Source organism: Amblyraja radiata, chromosome 3 (assembly GCF_010909765.2).
Source record: "Amblyraja radiata isolate CabotCenter1 chromosome 3, sAmbRad1.1.pri, whole genome shotgun sequence".
Classification (NCBI taxonomy): domain Eukaryota; kingdom Metazoa; phylum Chordata; class Chondrichthyes; order Rajiformes; family Rajidae; genus Amblyraja; species Amblyraja radiata.
This window is the reverse complement of record NC_045958.1, coordinates 97,540,992-97,567,279: the sequence shown is the minus strand read 5'-3', so window position 1 is coordinate 97,567,279 and position 26,288 is coordinate 97,540,992. Positions and strand designations below refer to the sequence as shown.

Sequence of the window (26,288 nt, the reverse complement as noted above, 5' to 3'; positions counted from 1 at the left end):
AACTCAACCCAGCGCGTGTCAGGTGTGGCGTCCCCTGAGCCTTGGGCGAGTGAAGACTTATGAGGAACAGCAGGTAGGGGAGCAGTTCGGACAGCCCTGGAATACTGCAGTTCTGGGAGTCACAAAGAACGAGTCAGGGCGGCTATAAACCGGAGTAAAGACACACATGAAACCAGTCACAGAAATTAGTTTCCAAGCTGTAAACCCAAATATTGGAGCCTAAAGATAAACAATCCGTACAGCTCGGCCTTTTTGCACATCATGTGGAACACATTTTATTTAATTATTTCAAAATAAATAACCCATGCACCAACGAAAAGGAACCACCATCTGGTTTCTATACACTTCGTACTCCAAGCAACTGGCTGGTGTAAATCTGAGCTGTCTACACCAAATTGCAAGGCATTGCCACAGTACCACGCCACACTTACTGCGCCGGTCGCAAGCAAAGCCTCAGCCCCTCACCTGGGTGGCGTGTGGGAGAGTTGACTGCATGACTGCTGGCCCCATTCCAACAGAAGCCACTGACAGGAACTCAACCATGCAAACGTTCAGCAGCACTGCCATATCTTCACAAGTTCCAGGAGTAGAATTAGGCCATTCGGCCCATCGAGTCCGCTCCGCCATTCAATCATGGCTGATCTCTGCCTCCACATCCCATTCTCCTGCCTTTTCCTCATTACCCTTGACACCCGTTCTAAGCAAGAATTTGTCTATCTCTGCCTTTAAAATGTCTACTGACAGCCTCCACAGCACTCTGTGGCAATGACACAACGCACTGAATAAAGAAGTTTCTCCTCACCTCCTTTCTAAAAGAGCGCCCTTTAAATCTGAAACTATGTCCTCCGATCCTAGACTCTCCCACCAGTGGAAACATCCTTTCCACCTCCACTCTATCAATGCCTTTCATTATTCTGTAAGTTTCAATGAGGTCCACCTTCTAAACTCCAGCGAGTACAGGCCCAGCGCTGTCAAACGCTCATCAAATGCTAACCCACTCATTCCTGGAATCATTCTTGTAAACCTCCTCTGGACCCTCTCCAGAGCCAGCGCATCCTTCATCAGATATGGAGTACACATTTGCTCACAGTACTCCAAATGCGGCCAGACCAGCGCCTTATAGAGACTCAGCATGACGTCTCTGTTTTTGTATTCCAGTCCTATTGATATAAATGCCCGTAAGCCAACTTATCTGATGCATGGAAACTGACACACGAGTTTGTTTCTCTTTTTGGTAAATTCAACATTATTATTACCGCTCTGTTCTATAGACAATGTTACTCCATCTTGCACGTTATTTCCCACTCAGTGTCACTGACGGACGGCATCTGCTCTGTGTCACTGCTGGGAAGGCGAAGCATTGTTATGTGCTTTGTTTACTGTGGGAACATGGACAGAGAACAGGTCTCCCAGATCTACAAGGACACAAACACTCTCAGTGATGAGGGACGGTATGCGGAGGAAGATTCCTTACACCAGTGATTGGAAGGCCTATTTGTAGATATGGCAATGACAGTGGCCAAAGAAATATCCATGAGCAAATCAAATCACACACACAAGGCACAATTGTCATTAGACACCTCTTTCTTCGCCCTCCACTGTTTTCCAATGTTCCCTGTTACTCTATTTCCCGAGCACCTCACTCTCATGCACAAACTTTTAGTTTAGAAATGCAGGCGATACCATCTGGTAAGCACGTAACTGCACCATCGAGACAGAGGATTCAGCAAGAAAAGCTCAGATCCTGGAGGTCTCACAGCTGTAGGTTGGCTTCCATTTCACGTGGGAGGACAACTGGCTCAAACAACCAGCTGGCTGGCCAGAGGCTGATGTGTTGAATCCCTCCGTGACCAACTCTCACTGTGGATCTGCTACTTGGTGGTCAATCCTTACTGTGGATCTGCCCCTAGGTGGCCAAGTCTCACTGTGGAGCTCCTCCTTAGTGGCAAGGTACCTTGCCGCCACAGAAACCTGCTACTTGGATCTGCTACTTGGTAGCAAGGTCTCAATGTAGATCTGCTACTTGGTGGCCAAGTGCCACTGAGGACCTACTCCTTGGTGGCCAGGTCTCACTGTGGACCTGAAGATTGGTGGCCAAGTCTCACTATGAATCTCCTCCTTAATAGCAAAGGTCTCTTGCGACTAGAGAGACCTGCTACTTGGATCTGCTGCTTGGTGGCCAAGTCTCACTGTTGATCTGCTATTTGATACCCAGGTCAGGATCAAACTTGGGTCTCTGGAGCTGCGCGGTAGTAGATCTAACAGAAGCGCCATTGCGTGGCCTTGCACCACTGTGACGCACTTTCAGGAGTGAAAGTCCTGAACATTCACGTGGATTTCTGGATTTTTGTGATATCTACAAGTGCTGTCAGCGCTGCCCAACTGTCTCCTTAGCTCCTGGCCCATGGCAATTGCTGACCACCATTCAATGGGACAAGGTCCCGTTTCCTTGCACTGAGAACATCAGTCTCATCTCTCAGGCAGCAGGGTGCTACCATCTAGGAAACATGGCATAGAATGTATCATTGGGTGGTCACGGTTGTGCAACAGTTGCCTTACAGCGAATGCAGCGCCGGAGACCCAGGTTCGATCCCAACTATGGGTGCTGTCAGTACGGAGTTTCTACGTTCTCCCCATGATCTGAGTGGGTTTTCTCCGAGATCTTCGGTTTCCTCCCACACTCCAAAGACATACAGGTTTGTACGTTAATTGGTTTGGTAAATGTAAAAATTGTCCCTAATGGGTGTAGGATGGTATTAATGTGCGGGGATTGCTGGTCGGCACGGACCCGGTGGGACGAAGGGCTGTTTCCACTCTGTATCTCTAAACTAAACTAATCTGCTACAGGAAGTATTGAGAAGTGAAGAACATCTGGATGACAGTGACATTCACCTCTTCAGGCAGAGCAATCTAAGGGATACGAATCGGACCCCTCCTGCAAAACATGGTAAATCTGTGACCACTGTCTTAACTTCCAGAAAATAGTACTTCCCAAAGAGGTGGTCGTTGGGGAATGTGTCCCAACTTGCTCCTGTCTCTACATGTTCCTGGAAATGAATCATGTTTCCTCTCCTCTCTTTAACTCCTCTGCCTTCAGGACCTCTCATCTCACTCCTCACACAACCCCAAATCCCATGGGTGTACCAGTGACAGAGATATTAAATTAAAAAAAATAAAGAGCTTACTCTGTACTCGACAACAACAATGAAAATATGTTCTGCTCAACACATTCAAGTACATAAATTCCCAACATGTAGACATGCTCCATTTCCAATTTAAATGGGGTAAACTTGACTTTGAAACATATCAACATTCCTTTATCAAAAGCCTGGAACTCTCTCCCTCACAGCAGTGTAAGTAAACCCACACGTCGTGAAGTGTAGCAATTCAAGAAGTCACCTCACCACAACCTTCTCAAGGGCAATTAGGAATGGAAAATTAAATGCTGGCTCAACCTGCAAAGCTCATATCTCTTAAATGAACTAAAACAATAAAGAAAATTAATTACCTGTGAAAGGTGCACAGAATGTCGAGAAATAGTTTATTTCCTGCAAGTGCCCTGTTTCTTAATAAGCGTTACATGATCCATTTTCAGCACAGATGTTGGAGGGAGCACAATGTTGCAGTGGTAAAGTTGACGTCTTGTGGGTCTGTCCCACTTAGGAGATTTTTTTTTTAATGTTCGGCGACAGTGGCGACAATGTTTGCTGTCTTGGTTGACGTCAGGTGTTGTTGTAGATTGTCGCCAGGTGTCGTAGGTGAATTCCATTAAAATTAGTCCCTGGCAGTCGCCTCAAGTGTCGCCTCAGTGGGACAGGCCAATTACAGAGTTCGATCCTGACCACGGCCATTGTCTGTATGGAGTTTGTACATTCTCCCTGTGACCGCGTGGGTTTTCTCCAGGTGCTCGGGTTTCCTCCCACATTCCAAAGATGTGCAGGTTTGGTGGTTAATTGGCTTCTATAAATTGTCGGTAGTGTGTAGGATAGAACTAGTTTATGGGTGGTCACTGGTTGGCAGAGACCCGACCGGCCGAAAGGCCTGTTTCCAGGCTGTATCTCTAAACTAAAATGTTACAATGCTAAGGCATTCACAAGCTGTTCAAGCCTGCACAGAAGCCCAACAGAAATGGTGTTCACTGCTCAAGAAACACTGTTTTATTGTAGATAGACATAAAAAGCTGGAGCAGCTCAGCGGGTCAGAGAGCATCGCGGGAGAAAAGGAATAGGTGACATTTCATAAGATCATACATTATAGGAACATAATCAGGCCATTCAGCCCATCAAGTCTGCTCTGCCATTCAATCATGGCTGATCTATCTCTTCCTCCTAACCCCACTCTCCTGCCTTCTCCCCATAACCCCTGACACCTGTAATCAAGAATATATCTACCTCTGCCTTAAAAATATCAACTGACTTGGCCTCCACAGCCTTCTGTGGCAAAGAATTCCACATTCACCACCCTCTGACAAAAGATTCTGTGGGAAAACACCATTTTGCTTGGGCAACTTACAATATTGATTTCTCTAACTTCAAGTAACCCCGGAATTCCCTCGCTCTCCATCCCTCCCCCACCCAAGTTGCACGAGCCTCTAGCAAACCACTAACAATAGCCTGTTTCCTTCATCATCGTTACTTTTTTTGCATATCTTTCATTCATCTGTTCTATATCTCTTTACATCAACATCTATATCTTAGTGGGTGGTGAATCTGTGCAAAGAATTCCACTGATTCACCACCTCGGGTTGAGACCCTTCTTCAGAACTGTTTAATTGTGTCTACACATAAACTCTCACTGGGGTTTTCAATCAAGACGCGCTAGCATTTTGCACATTTTGCATGCCCAAACTTCTGGAGGACCTACATGTGTCGGGCTTGCTCGCTTGTTCCAGTAACACTTGCCTGTAACTGGAATCCAGGGCAGTTGCGTTCATAGTCAAATTCCAGAAGCACTCCAGCATGTAAATGGGCCCCTTGCCCCGGCCCATATGGGAGATAGGATTTCTGTACATTCTGCATTTACGGTGACATTGTACATTTAAGAAGCTATTCATGCTTTCAATGCACACAGAGAAGAGGCCAGCACGAGTGCATCCTCATTCCACGCTCAAAAGCCCCAGTATGATTTTATCCACATTGTGCAACAGCTGGACAAGGAACTGGAAGAGATTGTTAATTTAATACCAATTGGTTTTACGTTACATGCAGCTTTATATTTTGGAACATAATCACTTGACATTGGACAGTGGCTATTCAACAGCTCATTGCCTCTCTACGGCACCCTATGATAAGAGGGGATTTCCATCGAGTGAGCTGGATGCTCATTCGGGTCAGGGGGAAGAGTGAGCTCTGGCTTAATATCCCTCAGCTTAGAGTTCTTTGACCAGATCAAGTGGCACTTTAAAAATCAGAAATCCCCACTGGCAACAGGCTAACAAACAGTCTCAACGACAAACGGTATTGTTGGAACAAGGCAGATTCTATACCGAAAGGTAGTTGTACAAATAGGCATCTTTGCTTCAGGACTAAGATTTCACGGTTATTTCATTGAGAAATTGTCTCCCCACCCCCGCAGTAGTCTTCCTGATTTTAGCGAGAACACCCATCATATCAGTTTTATAAGCATTTGTTCGTGGGAGGAATAGGGGTTATGTAACTACTTAAATAGAATGGGACTCAGTGAATCATCCAGTCATTCCTGGAGCTGTCACTTGGATAGAGAGCCACACGGTAAGGGACAGCATGGCGGCGCAGATTTAGAGTTGCTGCCTTCCCGCGCCAGAAACACGGTTTCGATCCTGACTATGGGTACTGCCTGTATGGAGCTTGTATGTTCTTCTTGTGACCATGTGTGTTTTCTCTGGGAGCTCTGTTTTCCTCCCACACTCCAAAGACGTACAGGTTGGTAGGTTGATTGGTATTGGTAAAAATTGTAAATTGTCCCCAGTGTGTAAGATAGTGCTAGTGTATGGGGATTGCTGGTCAGCGCAGACTACGTGTGCCAAATGGTCTGTTTCCATGCTGTATCTCCAAACTAAACTTAAGTTAAGTTCATAAATCATTGGAGGAGAATGCCATTTGGCCTATCGAGTCTACTCCGCCATTGTTAATCTATTTTTCCCTCTCAACCCAATCATGGTTAATTTATTTTTCCCTCTCACCACATTATCCTGCCTTCTGCCCATAACCTTTGACACCCTTCCTAATCAAGAACCTGTCAATCTCTGCCTCAAAACTATCCAATGACTCAGCAATGAAGTCCACAGATTCACCACCCTCTGACTGAAGAAATTTCTCCTCATCTCGTTTTAAAGGTACATCATTTTATTCTGAAGGCTCAATGAAATTACTTCAGAAGATATTGAATTTCTGACTTTAGTAACAAACTGATACCAGACCTATGCTAACGATCAACTATAATAACGTTAGTTGCAACTAAAAAAAGAGAACATATGTTGCACAATAGTTAAAATCACTCAACCAGTTTATCTTACTACCCAAACTCAATAAAAGCAGATCCCGACCTGCTAATGCGACTCAAAGCAATGACAGCTTCCAGAAAATGAGCATTAGACTAAAGGGGCTGTCCCACTGCGGCGATCTAATTGGCGAGTTTAGAAGAGTTTGCCCTAGACTCATATTCGCAGCATGATCGACATGAGGTCCTAGGAGGTCTTTGTAATTCTCCTTTATGCTCGAGAGTAGTCCCCGCGTACTCGAGGCCTCAGCTAGGTCGCGGCGTATTTTTCAACATGCTAAAAAATGCCCGCAAGTAAAAATAGGTATTTAAAATAAAATTTATATTTTTTTACTCGTAGGTTTAGTCGAAGTAGGTCGTAGTAAGTCGGCATGTTATTCGTAGGTAATTGAGGGTAGTCAAAGGTAATCGAAGGTAGTCAAAGGTAGTCATAGATAGTCTTCATCTTAGTCAAAAGGAGGTCTAAGGAGATCGAAGGTGGTCGTCTACACTCTCCACTATTCGGTGTCCAATTTTCCAGAAGCTAGTCGAAGCTAGTCTTCAACATAGTCGAAGGAGGTCGAAGGAGTTATTCCACATAGTAGAAGGTCTTCAACATGACACCTTTTCAACCTCTCCTAAACTCTTCTAAATTCGCCAATTATGTCTCTGAAGTGGGACAGCCCCTTTATAGAACTTTTAATAGTTTGTTTTCCAACCTTTTAATCACAGGTAAAACAGACAGAGATATAAAAGCCAATATAACAGGAACTAAAAGCTGAAAGGTTACCAGACAGACATTTTCCCACCATTAGTACTCTTCTGGAATGAGCTCGATTTTCACACCCCCTAACTATTGTTCTAAATTAAAAACAAAATGTTACTTCAAATCCCCAAACCCTTGCTGATTTGATTTACCAGAGGATGCGCTGTTTAATTTCCTTCTCCGTCATCCTTACCATTCTCTGCCACTTCTCCAAATCCCGTCCGATCCCTTCAGCTTCACTTTCCACCAATGACAAGAATCTTTGGCTTTTGAAATTAAAAAGGCATGACCTTTCAGCTTTAATCCGAGAAGTTATTTTCTTTCCAATTCCCTCTTTGTTAAACCTCCCATGTCTGGCCATACCTAAAGCTTTGTGTGATGTGGCAAGGCGGATTCAGTTAATGGAGGAGCAGGGATATCTTAAAACTGTCCCCGCTGTTCCCTCCCCTAAAATAAATTATGTTCTAATTCCTTCAGGAAAACTCCCCATTGAATGGAATAGAATGAAACAAAACACACTGGCCCAGATACTTATAGGGAGAACATTCATGGCATAGAACATCATTGGAGCCATTCATGAAATCCAATGGTCTTGGTTCAATTGATAGTTGGACCCTCTGCAATGGCATATTTTGTTTTCTATGTAGCACTCAACCAGTTTGCAAGCAAACAAAGACAACGTTCTGGAGGAACTCCACAGATGAAGCAGCATTTATCTGTAGAGGTTAAAGAAACTCTTAATGTTCCAGGTCAAGTCCCTGCACATCTGGATTGAGAGGGGAGAGGGAAGATAGCCAGTATAAAGAGGCGAAGAGGAGGGGTGAGGCGGGGCCAGGAGTGAGGCAACATGTGGAACAAGGAAGGGTGAAGGATCAGCAGATGGAGCGATGTGGGAGAGGGGGAGTTAGAATGGGAGACAGGTGGGTGTGGGTGGAAGCAGACAAGAATAAATAAGGATTATCCAAATGAAAGATGTGCTGGCTCTGGAGTTGGTCCAGTGGAGGTTTACAAGAATGATCTCAGGAATTAGTAGGTTAACCTATGATGAGCGTTTGACGGCACTGGGCCTGTACTCGCTGGAGTTTAGAAGAATTAGGGGGGACCTCATAAAAACATTCATGGGGGGGGGGGGGGGGGGGGGGGGAGGTGATGTGGGGAGGATGTTTCCACTAGTTGGAGAGTCTAGGAACAGAGTTCATAGCCTTAGAATTGAAATAGATTATTTTAAGAAGAAGATGAGGAGAAAATTGTTTAGTCAGAGGGTGGTGAATCTGTGGAATTCTTTGCCACAGAAGGGGTTATGGGGAAAAGGCAGGAGAATGGGGTTAGGAGGGAGAGATAGATTAGTCATTATTGAATGGCGGAGTAGACTTGATGGGCCAAATGGCCTAATTCTGCTGCTATTCCTCATGACCTCCCATGTTGGCAAGTGAGGACATAATTGATCAAGTGGCTTCCTTCTCGTGCTGCATCAAGATGGAGTGTTGCAACAGGCCCTCCGAGTCTGCGCTGAGCAATGATCACCCCATACACCAGCACTATCCCACACATTAGGGGCAATTAACAATTACAAAGGCCAAATAGCCCACAAACTTGTGCATCGTTGGTGGAAACTGGAGCGCCTGGAAGAAACCCACGCGAACACGGGGAGAATGTATAAACTCCGTACAGACAGCACCCGTAGTTAGGACCAAACCTGAGCATCTGGCGCTGTGAAGCAGCAACTCTACAGCTGCGCCACTGTGCCGCCCAACAGGGTTTTGCTTTGCGATTTAAGTCACAAAAAACAAAATTTAAATCCCAAAAGTAGCAAAAGGCAGACTGCCATGTGAATCAATTCCAAGGCATTTCTGTCTGCGATAACATTTAACAACCCTTAAAATAAAACCAATCTATGAAGCAGCTCAGAAGACAGATTTCCAAAAAGCCTCTGTAACTGGGCTTCTGGTTATCTCCTCCCAATGGAAATAAATCAACCAGAATCTCCCTTTGTTATGGCTCTCCCTTGTATATGCCATCTCCATGCCTCTTGCTCTCAGGGTCTCAACCCCCCCCCCCCCTCTCCCCCAATGGGTGATGATCCAAATTACCCTCAGGTGCAGAGGGCAGATCTGGAGAATGGGAATTACCAGAGTTTATGCCCTTCCTTCCATGCCCTGATCCCCACGGGCAGCGATGACTTTCCCCATCGAGCCGCACTCATTTACTCGCTTCTCTGGCGCTTCGACTCTTGCAGATCAATCAAATCAATGAAGTTGCTGACCGTGCCTGAAATGCGGGGACACTACTCTCACCACAACCAATTGCAGAAGAAAGCAGATGTCTGTCAACTGATGATAAGGGAGTTTATTTTATAGGGATCTTTAAAATGGGCTTGAGCATGCAAAACCCAATGTCACTGCAATCGTTAGCACGGTTTGAAGACAAAATACTGTCATGTTTTCAGTTTCAAGTAAATGAGGTTTCTTTAGACTTTAGATTATTATTTTATCATGTGCAGTTACAATACTCTGTTCACCACGCACTTCCTCACCCCCCCCCCCCCATGCCCACCCCACCCCACCCATTCCTTTATTTATTTCACCTTCCATTTTGAGATATATGCATCTTTAAACAACATAGGAGACTGCCGTTCGGCTCATCTTATCCATGCCAGCTCCCAGGACAGTTACTCCCTGTATTTACCTACAATTTGCTTTCTCTCACGCATGCCCATCAGCTCAGTTTAGTTTATTTTTGAGATACAATGCGGAAATAAGCCCTTCGACCCATGGAGTCCGCACCGACCAGTGATCTTTGTACATTGTACATTAACACTACCCTACACACACTCGGGACATTTTACAATTATACCAAGCCAATTCACCTACAAACCTAGGAAACCGAAGATCTCGGAGAAAACCCACGCAGGTCACGGGGAGAACGTACAAACTCCGTACAGACAGCACCCCTAGTCGGGATCGAACCTGGGTCTCCGGCGCTGCAAGCACTGTAAGGTAGCAACTCTACCTCTGTGCCACCGTGCAACCCTGGTTTAATGGAATGCTTTTGCAAATCACTATAACTACCGACAAATTTAAGGGACTATTGTTTCAGATGTGGGCGTGTTATTTAAAAAGTTTGAGGAGAAAGTGTTCACCTCTGTAAAATAGACTCTCTGAGCTGTAGAATTCATGGGGATGAGAATACAAGAATAAAAAGTTTATTTAATATTACTGCAGGAAAAGAAGCAAAGATAGCAACAATCTCACCACTTGACAAAGGGAAAAGGCAATTCTGAATTTAGTGTTGTGTAATGAACCGGATTTGATTAGGGAACTCAAGGTAAAGATTATGAGGTAGTGACCATAATATGATGTTTTAACCTACAATTTGAGAGGGAGAAGGGAAAATCGTAAGTGTCAGTAATACAGTGGAGCAAAGGGGACTATGGAGGCATGAGGGAGGAGCTGGCCAAAGTTGAATGGCAGGTATTTCTGGGAATAATACAGAAGGTGCAGCATCAGTTCATTCCAAAGAGGAAGAACGATTCTAAGGCGAGTAAGAGGTGACCGTGGGCGACAAGGGTAGTCAAGGACAGTATATAACAATAAAAGAGAAGTACAACATAGCAAACATGAGCGGGAAGCCAGAAGATTGGGAACATTTTAAGGAGCAACAGAAGATAACTAAAAAGGCAATACAGGCAGAAATAATGAGGTATGAAGGTAAGCTAGTCAAGAATATAAAGGAGGATAGTAAAAGCTTCTTTAGGTACTGTATGTGAAGAGGAAAAAAATAGTTAAGACAAATGTGAAGACAGAAACAGGTGAATTTATCACGGGGAACAAGGAAATGGCAGACGAGTTGAACAGATACTTTGGATCTGTCTTCACCAAGGAAGACACAATCTCCCAGATGTACTAGTGGCCAGAGCACCTCGGGTGACGGAGGAACATTAGGCTGGAAATGGTGTTGGGTAGACTGATGGGACTGAAGGCTGATAAATCCCCAGAGCCTGATGGACTTCATCCCAGGGTACTTACGGAGGTGGCTCTAGAAATTGTGGACACATTGGTGATCATTTTCCAATGTTCTATAGATTCAGGAATAGTTCCTGTGGATTGGAGGGTAGATTATTATTTGAATGGTATCAAGTTGGGAAAAGGGGACATACAACAAGACCTTTTACATCAGTCACTGAAAGAAAGCATTTAAGAAGGAACTGCAGATGTTGGAAAATGCTGAAAATGCTGAAAGAAAGCATGCAGGTAGTGAAGAAAGTTAATGGCATGTTGGCCTTCAAAACAAGAGGACTTGAGTATTGAAGCAAAGAGGTCCTTCTACAGTTGTACATGGCCATAGTGAGACCACACAAAGTATTTTGTGCAGTTTTGTTCTCCAAACTTGAGGAAGGAGGTTCTTGCTATTGAGGGAGTGTAGCGTACGTTTACAAGGTTAATTCCCGGGATAGCGGGACTGTCACATGTTGAAAGAATGGGGCAACTGGGCTTGTATACTCGGGAATTTAGAAGGATGTGAGGGGATTTTATTGAAACATATAAGATTATTAAGGGATTGGATACGCTAGAGACGGGAAACATGTTCCCGAGGTTGGGGGGAGTCCAGAACCAGGGACCACAATTTAAGAATAAGGGGCAGGCCTTTTAGAACAGAGATGAGGAAACACTTTTTTCACCCAGAGAGTTGTGAATCTGTAGAATTCTCTGTTTCGGAAGGCAGTGGAGGCTGATTCTCTGGATGCTTTCAAGAGAGAGTTAGACAGGGCTCTTAAAGATAGCGGAGTCAGGGGATATGGGGAGAAGGCAGGAACGGGGTACTGATTGTGGATGATCAGCCCTGATCACAGTGAATGGAGGTGCTGGCTCGAAGGGCCAAATGGTCTACTCCTGCCCCTATTGCCTACTGTCTATTATCTATTGAGCCATTTCAGGTTATTGACTGAAGCACACAAACTAGTTGCAATCTGTCAGAATTTAACATACCATTCTTTAAAGGAGCCATAATCAACCTCTGACCATGAAAACCTGGACAGTTGCACCGAGTTGCTGCAACCCTCATCATTTTATAATTTCAGCTCTCACTAATCAGCCATTCACACAAAATTCTAAACAGATAAAATGGACATAATTTAGGGACGGCACGGTGGAGCAGCGATATAGTTGCTGCCTTAAGGGCCTGTCCCACTTTGGCGTAATTTGCGCATCATTTACGCGACATCATTTACGCGTCACGACGCACGACGCGCACGTGATGCGCGCATGGCGTGCATTATGCAAGCATGGTACGTGGTGACGTAGGCAGTGACACGCAGCGCCACAGGATTTTGGGATTCACATAATCTTCGCGCGCCACCTGCCGAAGGGCCCGTTTCTGTGCTGTATTTCTAAACTAAAATTAAACTAAACCAGTGAAGAGGAAATTGCATGCGAGAGCCCTCCACCCTCTATATCCACATCTGCACACTTGCAGAGGTAACGTCGGGCAGCAAGAACCGTGTCAAACCATTTCATCTGTATCCCACTGCAGCATTCCAAGTGCCATTCAGCGGAGGTCAATTGATTCGACATGTATTGGGAATCAAATCTGTCCATCTTGAGTTTGTAAAGTCCCGACGCCCTTGGCAACCAAATCCTTGTCCAAAGTCTGCATTCCATTATTGGAAAATTATGCACCGGAAGGCGAAGAGCCTAAACAATAACTCGTGGGGTATATGAAGCCATTCAACATGGGTGAACAGCTGATTAAAAGTCCACGTGGGGTCTCATTCTTGGGGTCATTCTGTTCAGAAGTCAAGGGAGGTCATTCTTAACTCAACTGCATCACTAAGGGATATATCCTCCAGCAGGATTGTCTGATATGTGTTAACAAAGGCAATAACAATATACCATCACAAATTAAAGTGAAAGACCGGGACTGCCTTGCACAACTGCATTTAAATCTTCAACATCTCAACAACGCATGCAACAAAATATCGCCACTTCAGCTGCAAGGGAGCATGTTGTTTTCAGCCATCGAGGAACTTACCAGTTACTGCAGCTGAGCTGAAGAGCATGATCAGGAAGCACTGCATCCACATGATCATTTGGTGAAGCTCAACTGGACAAGGGTAGGCAACGTTTCTGGGTAACGTGCAGGATTTGCTGCTCCCCCCCGGCATTCTGTCAGTACTTCACACTCAGCATTCACCGACTGCAGGTCTGCAAAAAGAAAATAATAAACGGTTGATTATTTATTAAACATAGGGCACGGGAGTAAGCAAGAGGAGAAACATAAGCATAAGCTTGAATTTAATTGAATGTGAATGGAATACTTTATTGACACTTGCGACAAGTCACAGTGAATTTATTTTCTTTGCGTGCACACCCAATAGTCACCACATAGAGGGTGCTTACAGTTACAAATCCCCTCCCCCCCCCCGCACCAGGTCCCCTCTTTTTGAACGTCAACCGCCACTCAGACAAGAGTAGTGTAGAGAGGGACAAGAGTTACCGCGCTCGCCAACTCAGTCATGACTGAAGAAGTGTCTCGACCCAAATCGCCACCCATTCCTTCTCTCCTCAGATGCTGCCCGACCCGCTGAGTTACTCCAGCATTTTGTGTCTAACGTCAGTGTAAACCAGCATCTGCAGCTCCTTCCTACATATTCCTGACTTCCGCACCTGGAACGGGAACAAGCTGCTGGTCGCATCCCTGCAAAAGCGACCTATTCAAGCGATGTATTCAAGAGAGAGTTAGATATAGCTCTTGGGCCTAATGGAATCAGGGTAGAAAGCAGGAGCGGGGTTCTGATTTTGGATGATCAGCCATGATCATATTGAACGGAGGTGCTGGCTCGAAGGGCCGAATGGCCTTCTCCTGCACCTATTTTCTATGTTTCTATGTTTCTTTGCTTATACTGCTGGGTTCAAAATTGACTGCTGGGCAGCATTCAGGTAAGCTGAATGGAAGTCCAATGCACTATAATTCTGCTCCAAGGCACAACTGGCAGGAAACATTCAGTCCCATTCCTTGATGAAAGTGCCAACCTGGAGTAAAAAGTGCAGGGAAGTGATTTCACCTATTTTTAAATCATTTCATATTTTTAATCCATTTTTACCACATTCTAAAATATTTTTTACTTAAAAAAAATAAAATCACAACCTCAACTAGTTTTATACATTGAAAGGCCTGGGGGTGGAGTTGGGAAAGGGGTGGGGACGATGCCTCAAAATCTGCCACTTGTAAATCCTGTGCTCCAAGGAATAGACGCATAGCCTGCTCAACCTCTACCTATAGCTCAGTCCCTCGAGCCCTGGCAACATCCTTGTAAATCTTCACTCTACCCTTTCCAACTTGACAACATCTTTCCCATAACACAGCGCCCAGAACGGAACACAATACTCTAAGTGAGGCCTCACCAACGTCTTATACAACTGCAACATGACCTCCTATACTCAATACTCTCCTCGGATGAAGCAAGATTCAGCTACATGCTAATCGGCATCTTAGTGGTTCCCATCTTCATCAGGAGACCTTTGAACTGAAGCATTACATTCCCTTTCTCTCTTCCCTGCTGTGCATCTCTCACATCATCTGCTTTGGTTCATAATTTCCAACACTGTCGATGATTGCTTTTGTATGATTGTGAAAGTGGAGATTCCAATTAACCTTAAGGCAGGAGGTGAGAGCGATAGTTGGTTTCTCACGGCCATTGTTCATGGGAGCTTACCACCGTAATAAGCTCATAAGGAATTGGAGTAGAATTATGCCATTCGGCCCATCAAGTCTACTCCGCCATTCAATCATGGCTGATCTATCTCTCCCTCTTAACCCCATTCACCAAGGTCTAAGCGGAAGCTCAGAGGGGATAGAGCCTTTTCTGTTGCTGCTCCGGCACTCTGGAACACCTTGCTGCTGCACATCAGACAGGCCCCCTCACTGTCCATCTTCAAATCCTCCCTAAAAACATATTTTTATTCCTTGGCTTTCGACACTGGCTGAGGCATTGCTCCTGTTTTTAGTGCTTTTAATGTCTTTTAATTTTTAGTGTGTTTTTTATAGTCCTTCGTTTTACGGTTTTTAATGGTTTTTAATTGTTTGTAATAGCTTTTTGTTCATGATTTCTCATGTACAGCACTTTGTGGCAACTGTAGTTGTTTAAAGAGCTTTATAAATAAAGTTATTATTATTATTATTATTATTATTCTCCTGCCTTCTCCCCATAATCAACATCTGTACTAATCAAGAATCCACCTATCTATGGCTTAAATTTATCCACTGACTTGGCCTCCACAGCCTGCTGTGGCAAAGAATTCCACATTCACCACCCTCTGACTAAAGAAATGTCGCATCATCTCCTTCCTGAAAGAACATCCTTTAATTCCGAGGCTATGACCTCTAGTCCTAGACTCTCTCACTAGTGGGAAACATCCTCTCCACATCCACTCTATCCAAGCCTTTCACTATTCTGTATGTTTCAATGAGGTCCCCCCTCATTCTTCTAAACACCAGCGAGCACAGTCCCAGTGTTGACAATTGCTCATCATAGGTTAACCTTCTCATTCCTGTGATCATTCTTGTAAACCTCCTCAGGACCCTCTCCAGAGCCAGCTAATCCTTCCACAGATATGGTGCCCAATATTGCTCACAATATTTCAAATGCACCTTATAGAGCCTCAACATTACATCCCTGTTTTTGTATACAAGCCCTCTTGAAATAAATCCTAGCATTGAGTGTTCTGTCTTTACTACCTATAAAAACAAACCAGGTCACATGCATTGCACTTGTCAAGTTTTGCAATGGCAGATAGCGAATAAATCAACCACTAACGGTGGTTGGCTTAGGGCGGCAAAATGGTGCAGCAGTAGTTTAGTTTAGTTTAGAGATACAGCATGAAAACAGGCCATTGGGCCCATCAAGTCCGCGACAAGCATCGATCCCTGCACATTGACACGATCCTACACAGACTCAGGACAATTTACATTTATACCAAATCAATTAACCTATAAACCTGTACATCTTTGGAGTGCGGCAGGAAGCGGGAGCACTCGGTGAAACCCCGCGCAAGTCACGGGGAGAACGTACAAACCCCGTACAGACAGCATCTGCAGTCGGAATCGAACCCAGGTCCATGGAAGGCTGCAACTCAACCACTGCGCCACCGTGCTGCCCTAAACAGTGAAGTTGCTGCTCTACAGGGGTCCGTTAAACAAAGGGAGAAAGGGGTCAGTAAGTCAGTGAAGGGGAGGCAAGAATAGTGGCCCGAGTAAGAAGCAGGGAGAGTGGGAAATTAAGGTTTAGCAAGCACATACGAGATGTTATTTGCCACACAACCTTTCCTCCCTGCAGCTTAACATCACCCGAGGAGCCAGTTGCCAACCCATTGGGATTTCTGAATGATAGAATAGCAGATTGTTGGAATTTTACTGTGGAAGTTTTCAAATGTCGTGTTGAAACGTTTTGTTTTTAAACCTCTTGTGTTTTATTATTTCTTACCCTTGAAAGATTTCTACTCCACACACTACAGACGTGTCAAAAGTACATGATAATTCCCAGGAACATATTTTAGCAGGAACCTCACAGTGTACCCTTGTGAATGCAATGAGTGGAGGTACCTTATGGGTCATCTGAAGTACAAGAATGAGCGCCCCACTCTATTCTCACTGCAGCTATCTACAATTTTAAAACACACTAAACTACCTCTTCACAAAGGCAAACACAACTAAAATGAAAGGTTCGAAAACCCCAAACTTAGAAAACAATCTAATAGCTTGGATATCACTCATTACCTACAATTATGTGAATCTTTCTGCATTTTAAAATCGGTTCGGTAAAATTAAGTCACAGAACCCAGCAACTGGTATGTTTCTTTAACACTGAATTCTTCTGAAATGTGAATGGGCAACATATTTTCAGATTTATGTTTGAAGGATACTCAGTCTCAATATCCACAATTTTCAATTGCAGAATATTGATATACATTCAGAAGTAGACACCAACTTGTTCACGAGCGGTTAGTGGTCCAGCTTTGATAAATTACCAGCTAAAGGCAATGACTAAATGTGTTACCTATAGTAGCATTTGTAATTTGGTCCAAAATATATAATTTATGTAGTTTAGTTTAGTTTAGAGATACAGCACAGAAACAGGCCCTTCAGCCCACTGAGTCACCGAGTCCGTGCTGACCAGCGATCCCTGCACACATACTCCATCCTACACCCACTAGAGATGCTTTACAATTTGACCAAGCCAATTGACCTACAAACCTGTACGTCTGGAGTGTGGGAGGAAAACCGAGCTACTGAAGAAAACCCACGCAGGTCACGGAAAGAACGTACTAACTCCGTACAGACACCACCTTTAGTCAGGGTCGAGCCCGGGTCTCTGGTGCGCAAGGCATCAACTCTACTGCTGCGCCACCGTGCCGTCCCTATTTGCAAATGTACAAATGATATAGAACAATGTTTTGCCCACAAGGACAGTTAATGATCGTTACTCTGCAAGAAAACTGTCCAAGCTCACTTCCGTAGAAACAATTGTGCATGTTAACACCAATAAAACAAAACCTGAAGCAACCTGCACCCACTGTACAGCACTGTCCTCTTACAATGAAGGTCCATTGAAGGACCAGGGGAAATGTAGCCAATTCCAAAATCTCTGGAGTCTCCTCATAATGAAGGCAAACATCAAAGATGAAAATCACCAGAGCCTGAAGTGAACCAGCACAGCCTTTGGGTCTCTGAGGAAGAAGTTCAAAGCCTCAAATCTGGCATATAGCTCGTGATCTGCCGCATAGCAGTCATCTCTAAAGAGAGCGCAGGAAAGATTTAGGAGGATGTTGCCAGGACCAGAGGGGCTGAGTTATTGGGAGAGGTTGGGCAGGCTGAGACTTTTGGATAGGCATATGGAGATGCAGGGAATGGAGGAATTTGGATTATGTGCATGTAGATAGGAGTTGCTCTTGGCCTTATGTTCGACACAGACATTGTGGGCCGAAGGGCCAGTTCTTGGGCTGTTTTGTTCTATGTTTATCCCTTGGAGAGTAAAAGATTGAGGGGTGACCTTACAGAGGTGTATAAAATCATGAAGGGCATAGATAGAATGGATGCACACAGTATCTTTCCCCATGCAGGGGAATCGAGAATTTGAGGTCAAAGATTTGAGGGGAAAAAGGAACATGAAGGGCAACTATTTTTTGTGGACCGCGTGTGGAATGAGCTGTTGAGGCAGGTATGATAACAACATTTTAAAGACATTTGTACAAGTTCATGAACAGGAAAGGCTGAGAGTGATATGGGCCAAATGGGACAAGTTTAGTTGGGGTACCTTGGTTGGCATGAATGAGTTTGGCCTGGTTCTGTAGTATATGATTATATAACTGCTCGCTTGTATACCTCAACAAGGCACATGGACTTTGCAGAGCAGGCATCACCTAACAACATTACAGAAGTAACATCAGTGATATTGCCATACAAAATCCATACAAAATCTACCAAATCCACTAGGAGAATAAGTGAACCAATGGCAACATTTTCTCCTAAGCTAACATCCAAAGATAGCAGGTTCGAACTACTCTTTGTTTTCATGCTTGGAGCTCCCAAAACTGACGCCATCCTGGTATTTCCTCATAACAGAGAGATGCCGGGCAGAGGAAATGACCCTCTGATGATGAGAGGACTAAGGATGTTCTCAAAGCCTTCTTGAGAAAGGGCAGCACAGTGGTGCAGCGGTAGAGTTGCCACCTTACAGCGCCAGACATGGGTTCAATCCTGACTACGGTGCTGTCAGTATGGAGTTTGTACGTTCTCCCCGCGACCTGCGTGGGTTTTCTCCGAGAACTTCGGTTTCCTCCCAAACTCCAAAGGCGTACAGGTTTGTAGGTTGATTGGCTTGGTATAAATGTAAGTTGTTCCTAGTCTGTGTAGGATAGTGTTAGTGTGCGGGGATCGCTGATCGGTGCGGTGGGCCGAATGTCCTGTTTCTGCGCTGTAACTGTAATCTAAACTAAACTAAGTGCAACATCTTACAGGAATCTTTGGTCCGCAGGGTGGATGGGCAGTTTGGAAATTGGATCAAAAGAGCAAGGGTGCATTCAGGTATTGAGAATCTCAGTCCTTTCACTGAAAGCTAACAGAAGTTCAGTGTGAACAATGTAAGAAGCACACCTTCTTCAAAACTACACACATCGGCCCATCAAGTACCTGTCACCCCATCTGTAGAGTCAAGCATAATCAAGGATGAGACCCCAATCACTCCCTCTTTTCCCCTTTCCCATCAGGTAAGAGGCACAGAAGTGTGAAAACGCACACCTCTAGATTCAGGAACAGTTTCATCCCAGCTGTTATCAGGCAACTGAACCATCCTATCACCAACTAGAGAGCAGTCCTGAGCTACCATCTACCTCATTTGAGACCCTTGGACTATCTATAATCGGACTTTACTGGACTTTACTTTGCACTAAACATTATTCCCTCCATCCTGCATCCTGCATCTGTACAATGTGGACAATTCGATGGTAATCATGCATTGTCTTTCCGCTGACTGGTTAGCACGCAACAAAAGCTTTACACTTCGGTACACATGACAATAAAATAAACTGAAGCTGAAAGTGATCTGTTGAGGCAGGTACTATCGCAATGTTTAAGAAACATTTAGACAGGTACATGGATTGGACAGGTTTAGCCGGAATTTGGACAAATGCAGGCATGTGGGACGAGTGTAGTTGGGACATGTTGGCCGGTGTGGGCAAGTTGGACCGAAGGGCCTGTTTCAATGCTGAAAGACTCTATAACACCTCTGTTGTTGATCGTGGAAGCCAAGCGCTGGAGTAGAAGCAATGTGACACCCGCAGGCTCGGCATAATGAAAATTAAAAATAAATCCGATTATTTATTTCAAGATTATCATGTATGGATAACAAGATGGACGTGGCCTTAAACAAAATGACAGCCTAATTTCACAGATGAAAAGACCTTTCCATATATTTTTAGCATATTCCATACATGCCAGTTTGAGGACATCACTAAAAGCGAGCAAATTTAAATATTGTATAAAAATAAAGAAGGGTTTCTATTTATAGAGGTTGCAAGGACATTTGTAGGTCCCAAGATGTTGGCCAGTCAAAGACATACACTGTAAAACATGGCCATTGTTGAAGAGTAATATGCCAGACAATTGGGAGACACAAGGAACTACAGGGACAGGAAAGTTGCATAGAACAAAAATAACTGGGGCAATTCAATGAGTCAGGCAGCATTTCAGGAAGACATTGATAGGTCATGTTTCGGGTTGAGACCCTTCTCCAATTTGAAGAAGGAACCCAACTTAAAATGTCACCAATCCAAGTCCTCCAGAGATGCTCCTGACCCTATGAGTTATTCCAGTTCTTTGTGTTCTACCCCAGACGATTTTATGGGTAGACACAAAATGCTGGAGTAACTCCGAATGTCAGGCAGCATCTCTGGAGAAAAAGAATAGGTGACGTTTCTTGTCGGTATCCTTCTTCAACCAGAAACATCACCTATACTCGTTCTCCACAGATGCTGGATTACCAGCTGAATTACTCCAGCATATTGCGTCTATCTTCTGTATAAATGAGTATCTTCAGTTCCTTCCTACACAAACTTTGTGGGTAGCACTGTCTCACTGTGCCAGTGAGATAAATGATCAGTCAATGCATTGTTAGCAATAACATTTGAAAAGTAAATATGAGGTAGGACTGTTTAGAAATATTTTTGCTGCTCTGAGAATATTGATGAATATTGAGAATATACTCCAACTGTAACTGCTCAGACAGGAAGGCTCTGCAGAGGGTAGTGAGGGGAGCAGAGAGGATCATTGGCGTCTCCCTACCCTCGGTACAAGAATGGTTCTAGAGCCGCTGTCTGAAAAAAGCTCTGAGAATAGCTAAGGACAAACTGCACCCCTTCCACACACATCTGGATCTCCTGCCATCAGGCAAGAGATACCGTAGCATCAAAGCCCGGACTACCAGACTGCTAAACAGCTTCCTGCCACAGGCTGTGAGGCTGCTAAACAGTCACTCCACCTGATTTTGCTGCTTTGCACTGACAATTTAATAACTTTGGCACTGGCCACTCAAATCAGCTGCCCTGGACATTTTAATGACTGTTTTTACTGTATTTTAATGTTGCTGTTTTACCTGCTTTTAACTATTTATACTGTTTCATCAGGGACTGGATTGTTTTTACTGTTATTATGTGTGAAATGTTTAAGTTTTATGTGCAATACTCCGGTATTCCCTGGGAAACGTCTTCTCATTTTGCAGTCCAATTGTTGCTTTGCAAGATGACAATAAAGGTTGGTTGATTGATTGATTGATTGATTGATTGATTGATTGATTGAGTGATTGACTGATTGACTGATTGACTGATTGACTGATTGACTGATTGACTGATTGACTGATTGACTGATTGATAAGGCATCTTGTATTTCCACCCAAGACTTACAGTGCCAGAGACCTGGGTTTGATCCCGACTACGGGTGCTGTCTGTGCGGAGTTTATACATTCTCCCCATCGCAAAGGTTTTCTCTAGGTGCTCCGGTTTCCACCCATACTCCAAATATATCAACTATGTAGGCTAATTGGCTTGCTAAAATTGTAAATTGGCCGTAGTGTGTAGTAAGGTTAGTGCTAGTGTATCTGGTAGATCTACAAACACCAAACATTTACAGCCAACACAAGTTTGTAGGCACTAGGCCTGCACTCACTAGAGTTTAGGCACAGGATATGGTGTGAAGGCAGGAATGGGGTACTGAATGTGGATGATCAGCCATCATCACAGTGCATGGTGGTGCTGGCTCGAAGGGCCGAATGGCCTACTCCTGCACCTATTGTCCATTGTCTAATGAGGGGGGGACATAATTGAAGCATACAGAATAGTGAAAGGCTTGGATAAGAGTGGATGAGGAGAGGATGTTTCCACTAGTGGGAGAGTCTAGGACTAGAGGTCATGGCCTCCGAATTAAAGGGCGTCCCTTTCGGAAGATGATGAGAGGGATTTATTTAGTCCGAGGGTGGTGAATCTGTGGATTTCTTTGATGCAGAAGGCTGTGGAGGCCAAGTCAGTGGATATTTTTAAGGCAGAGATAGATAGATTCTTGATTAGTATGGGTGTCAGGGGTTATGGGGAGAAGGCAAGGGAATGGGGTTCGGAGGGAGACTTAGATCAGGCATGATTGAATGATGGGCCAAATGGCCTAATTCTACTATTTCTTATGACCTTACATACAGGTGAGCATTTGGGGGACGGGTGGGATAGATTTCAAGCCTGCTGTACTGTTGCAAGCATATTTGTGTATGGCACGGTGGTGCAGTGGTAGAGTTTCTGCCTTACAGTGACAGAGACCCAGTTTCCAAAAGGACACAGTACTGGAGTAACATCAGCACCCTTCTTCAGACTGATTGTGGTTGGGGGGGGAAAGAGGTGAGAAAGCAGGAAGAGAGGTGGGACAGGCCAAAGCCTGGCAAGTCATAGGTGGATACAGGTGAGGAGGGGATTTTGAGTACACTGATGGTTGGACAAAGGCCAGAGGTGAATATAGATCGAGGGGCAGCAGTGACGTCCAGGCACAGTGGCGTAAAGACGTACAGGTTGGTAGGTTAATTGCCTTCAGCCAAAAATTGTACTCTCCCTGGTGTGTAGGATAATACTAGTGTGCGGGGATTGCTGGTCGGTATTGACTCGGTGGGCCGAAGGGCCTGTTTCTGCGCTGTATCTCTCAAGTCTAGAAAGGCTAAATGGGTGAGAGATAAGGAAAGAACAGTAGTGAACTGATCAAATTATCGGTTAGTTACAACATAGGCTAGTTTGGCTAGTGTGGAAAGATTTACCACCCATAACAAATAAAGAACATTCTTTCCTATTGAGACTGCCTGCGGATGTGTTACTTGGTAACCAGTGATTATGTCAGCATGGCAAATCCTGCGACTCTCATTTAGAACTGAACCAGCAGGGGAACTCGGGTCTTAGGAGAAGACAAAATGAAATTGAGATGACGATAAGTAAGGAGAAAACCAAATGTAAGCACGTCATCGAAGCCTTTCCATTTGGAGCAGAGAAGACTGGAAAAAAATTCAACAGGCCAGGCAGCATCCCTGGATGAATACACAATTAACACTTTTCATCTGTCATTGGAACTGATGAGCATTACCAGTGTTTTCTCTTGCACTTCAAATTTCCACTGTGTGTTATATTTTCCTTTTGGATAATTGTCAGGCGCCCATAGTTAGTGACACCAACAGTCTCCCTGTCATTCAGGACTGCTCAAGGGGACATTAGGCCACAATTGTAGTGCAAACAGAATATGGAGTGCTCAGAAGCAGCAATATAACAAGGTGCTAAAAGCCATTAAGTGCCAATAATGCTTGGTTCTAATGCATCTCTGTCTTGACATGCAACTGTCAAATTGTTTGAGGTGTCTTGTTTCAAAGTAGCAAGATAAAATCGAGCATCAGCTTTTTAGTTTAGTTTAGTTTAGAGATATAATGCGGATACAGGCCCTTCAGCCCACTGGGTCCGCGCCGACCAGCAATCCCTTCACATTAACACAATACTACACCCACTAGGGACATTTTTTACATTCACCAAGCCAATTAACCTACAAACCTGTACGTCTTTGGAGTATGGGAGGAAACTGAAGATCTCGGAGAAAACCCACGCAGATCACGGGGAGAACATGCAAACTCCGTACAGACAGCACCCGCGGTCAGTCTCCGACGCTGCTTTCGCTGTAAGGCAGCAACTCTACCGCAGCGCCACCGTGACCGCCCTAATAAACAATAGACAATAGATAGACAATAGAATGGACAATAGGTGCAAGAGTAGGCCATTCAGCCCTTCGAGCCAGCACCGCCATTCAATGTGATCATTCACAATCAGTACCCCGTTCCTGCCTTCTCCCCATATCCCCTGACTCTGCTATCTTTAAGAGCCCTGTCTAGCTCTGACTAATTTGACCTAACTAATTTGATTTAGTTTAATATTGTCACGACTACCGTTTGGTGCAGCCAACTCCAAGTCTCTGCGGGGGAAGACCACTCTAGGGTCCTTCTGCTGCGGGACAATGCGGGACATGGTCCGATGAATACGTCACTCAGACAAGGAAAGGGATATCAATCCATTGGGTTCACGTGAATCGTAAGGGTACTTGGTGTGGGGATAGTTTGGGAACAGTACTGAATATAACACTAATGAATGTGCAAACTTGGAGATTTTTTACAATGTCCTTCTTTTATCTATTTTTTAAATTCGGAATAAAGTTTATTTTGGAAAAGAAGAGTTGTTGTCTGCGTCCAGGGAACGACTGTACATGTTAACAATTAAGCCTTTCACAGTGCACAAATAAAGATGAGAGAGACTTGAGGACCATCACACAAACTAACCACTCTTCCATTGACAATTACAATTAACACTGCCTCGACAAGGCCACCAGCAGAATCAGGGACGAGTCTCACCACAGTGATATCCACTTCTCTCCTCTCCCATCAGGCAAGAGGTATAGAAGTGTGAAAACGCACACCTCCAGATTCATGGACAGCGTTTTACCCAGCTGTTTTCAGGCAATTGAACCACCCCATCAAAAACTAGTCAGCAGCCCTGAGCTACTATCAACTTCATTGGAGAACCTCGGACTATCTTTAATCGGACTTTATCTTGCGTTAAACGTTATTCCCTTTATCATGTGGACACTGAGGACGGCTCGATGGTAATCATGTATAGCCGTTCCACTGTCTGGTTAGCACGCAACCTAAAGCTTTTCATTGTACCTTGGTACATGTGACAATAATCAAAACTAAACTAGCTTTGTGAGATTAGAGCTTCCTAAAGGGGGAGGTTGCCTTTCAAAATGCATCATTGGGGTGGGATCCTCTGTTGTCCATATTACCTCAAAGATCTGGGAATCATTGCCCGTGTCCATCGGTTACTCTAGGATCACCTGACCCAAAGCTTCACTGAGAGTCTGAAGAAGGTTCCCGACTCGAAACGTCCCCCATCTTTTTTCTCCAGAGATGCTGCCAGACCCGCTGAGTCACTTGGGTGACCTCATCCGCGAGTTCTGGCGAGTTTGCCCTCGACTCATACTCGCAGCATGGTCGACACAAAGTCGTAGGAGGTCTTTGTAACTCTCCTTCATGCTCGAGAGTAGTCCTAAAGTACTCGAGGCCTCAGCTAGGTTGCAGCATATTTTTCAACATGTTGAAAAAAGCCCACGTGTAAAAAACGCTCGCCATGGAAAGAAATCGATATTTTTTTACTCGTAGGTTTAGTCGTAGTAGGTTAGTCATGTTAGTCGTAGTAATCGAGGGTAGTCTAAGGTAATCGAAGGTAGTCGTAGATAGTCTTCATCATAGTCGAAGGGAGGTCGAAGAATATCGAAGGAGGTCGTCTTCACTCTCCACTATTCGGTGTCCAATGTTTCCGAAGTTAGTCGTAGCTAATCGTAGTTAGTCGTAGTTAGTCTTCAATATAGTCGAAGGAGGTCTTCAACATGATATTTTTTCAAACTCTGCTAAATTCTTCTAAACTCTCCAATTAGGTCACCCAAGTGGGACAGCCCCTTTACTCCAGCACTTTGTGTATACTCTACGATCAGACCAGGGTATGATACAGCTGTTGGGGGGAAGCTTGGCAAGTTCAATTTGTCTGGCGCTCCTCACAAAAGTGACCACACTTCCAGAGCAGGTCATCAGCTGCAAACTGTTTGCGATGTTCTGAATGGGGATAAAAGGTGCTGTACAACCCTGAGACTTTTATTTTGATTCAGTAAGAAGGTGATAGGTAGCTCCTTAGTTGTGCTGTCCATTAAAGGTCAAGCACTGTGAATGATGGCAAGGTACTTGGTCAGCACAAGACTGGCTCTGGGTACTAACTTGTTCAGCTCCACTTTGTCGGGTTTAACCAAAATTGCCAAGGTCCATTGTTTGTAAACACAACCTAAAATCAGATTGAAAATATGCATAATCGGTGATAAAAGTGGCTTCACAGAAAGGCGTTAAAATAGCAATTAACATTCAGGCCGCGGGAGAAGCAATTAACAGAAATGAAAGGTTGTCCAAAATTAC

The 26,288-nt window shown here is 44.4% G+C and overlaps 1 protein-coding gene across 8 annotated transcripts in view; it reads right to left on the bottom strand.

The window, feature by feature from the left end:
- Positions 1–26,288, bottom strand: part of adgrl3 (adhesion G protein-coupled receptor L3) — a 618,558-nt gene that overhangs the window by 412,973 nt on the left and 179,297 nt on the right. For all 8 annotated transcript variants that reach the window (XM_033018411.1, XM_033018412.1, XM_033018413.1 and 5 more), the window contains one exon: positions 13,250–13,422. In XM_033018411.1, coding sequence (XP_032874302.1) covers positions 13,250–13,382 — 133 coding nt within the window. In that variant the 5' untranslated portion in view covers positions 13,383–13,422. The remainder of the gene's footprint in view (positions 1–13,249; positions 13,423–26,288) is intronic.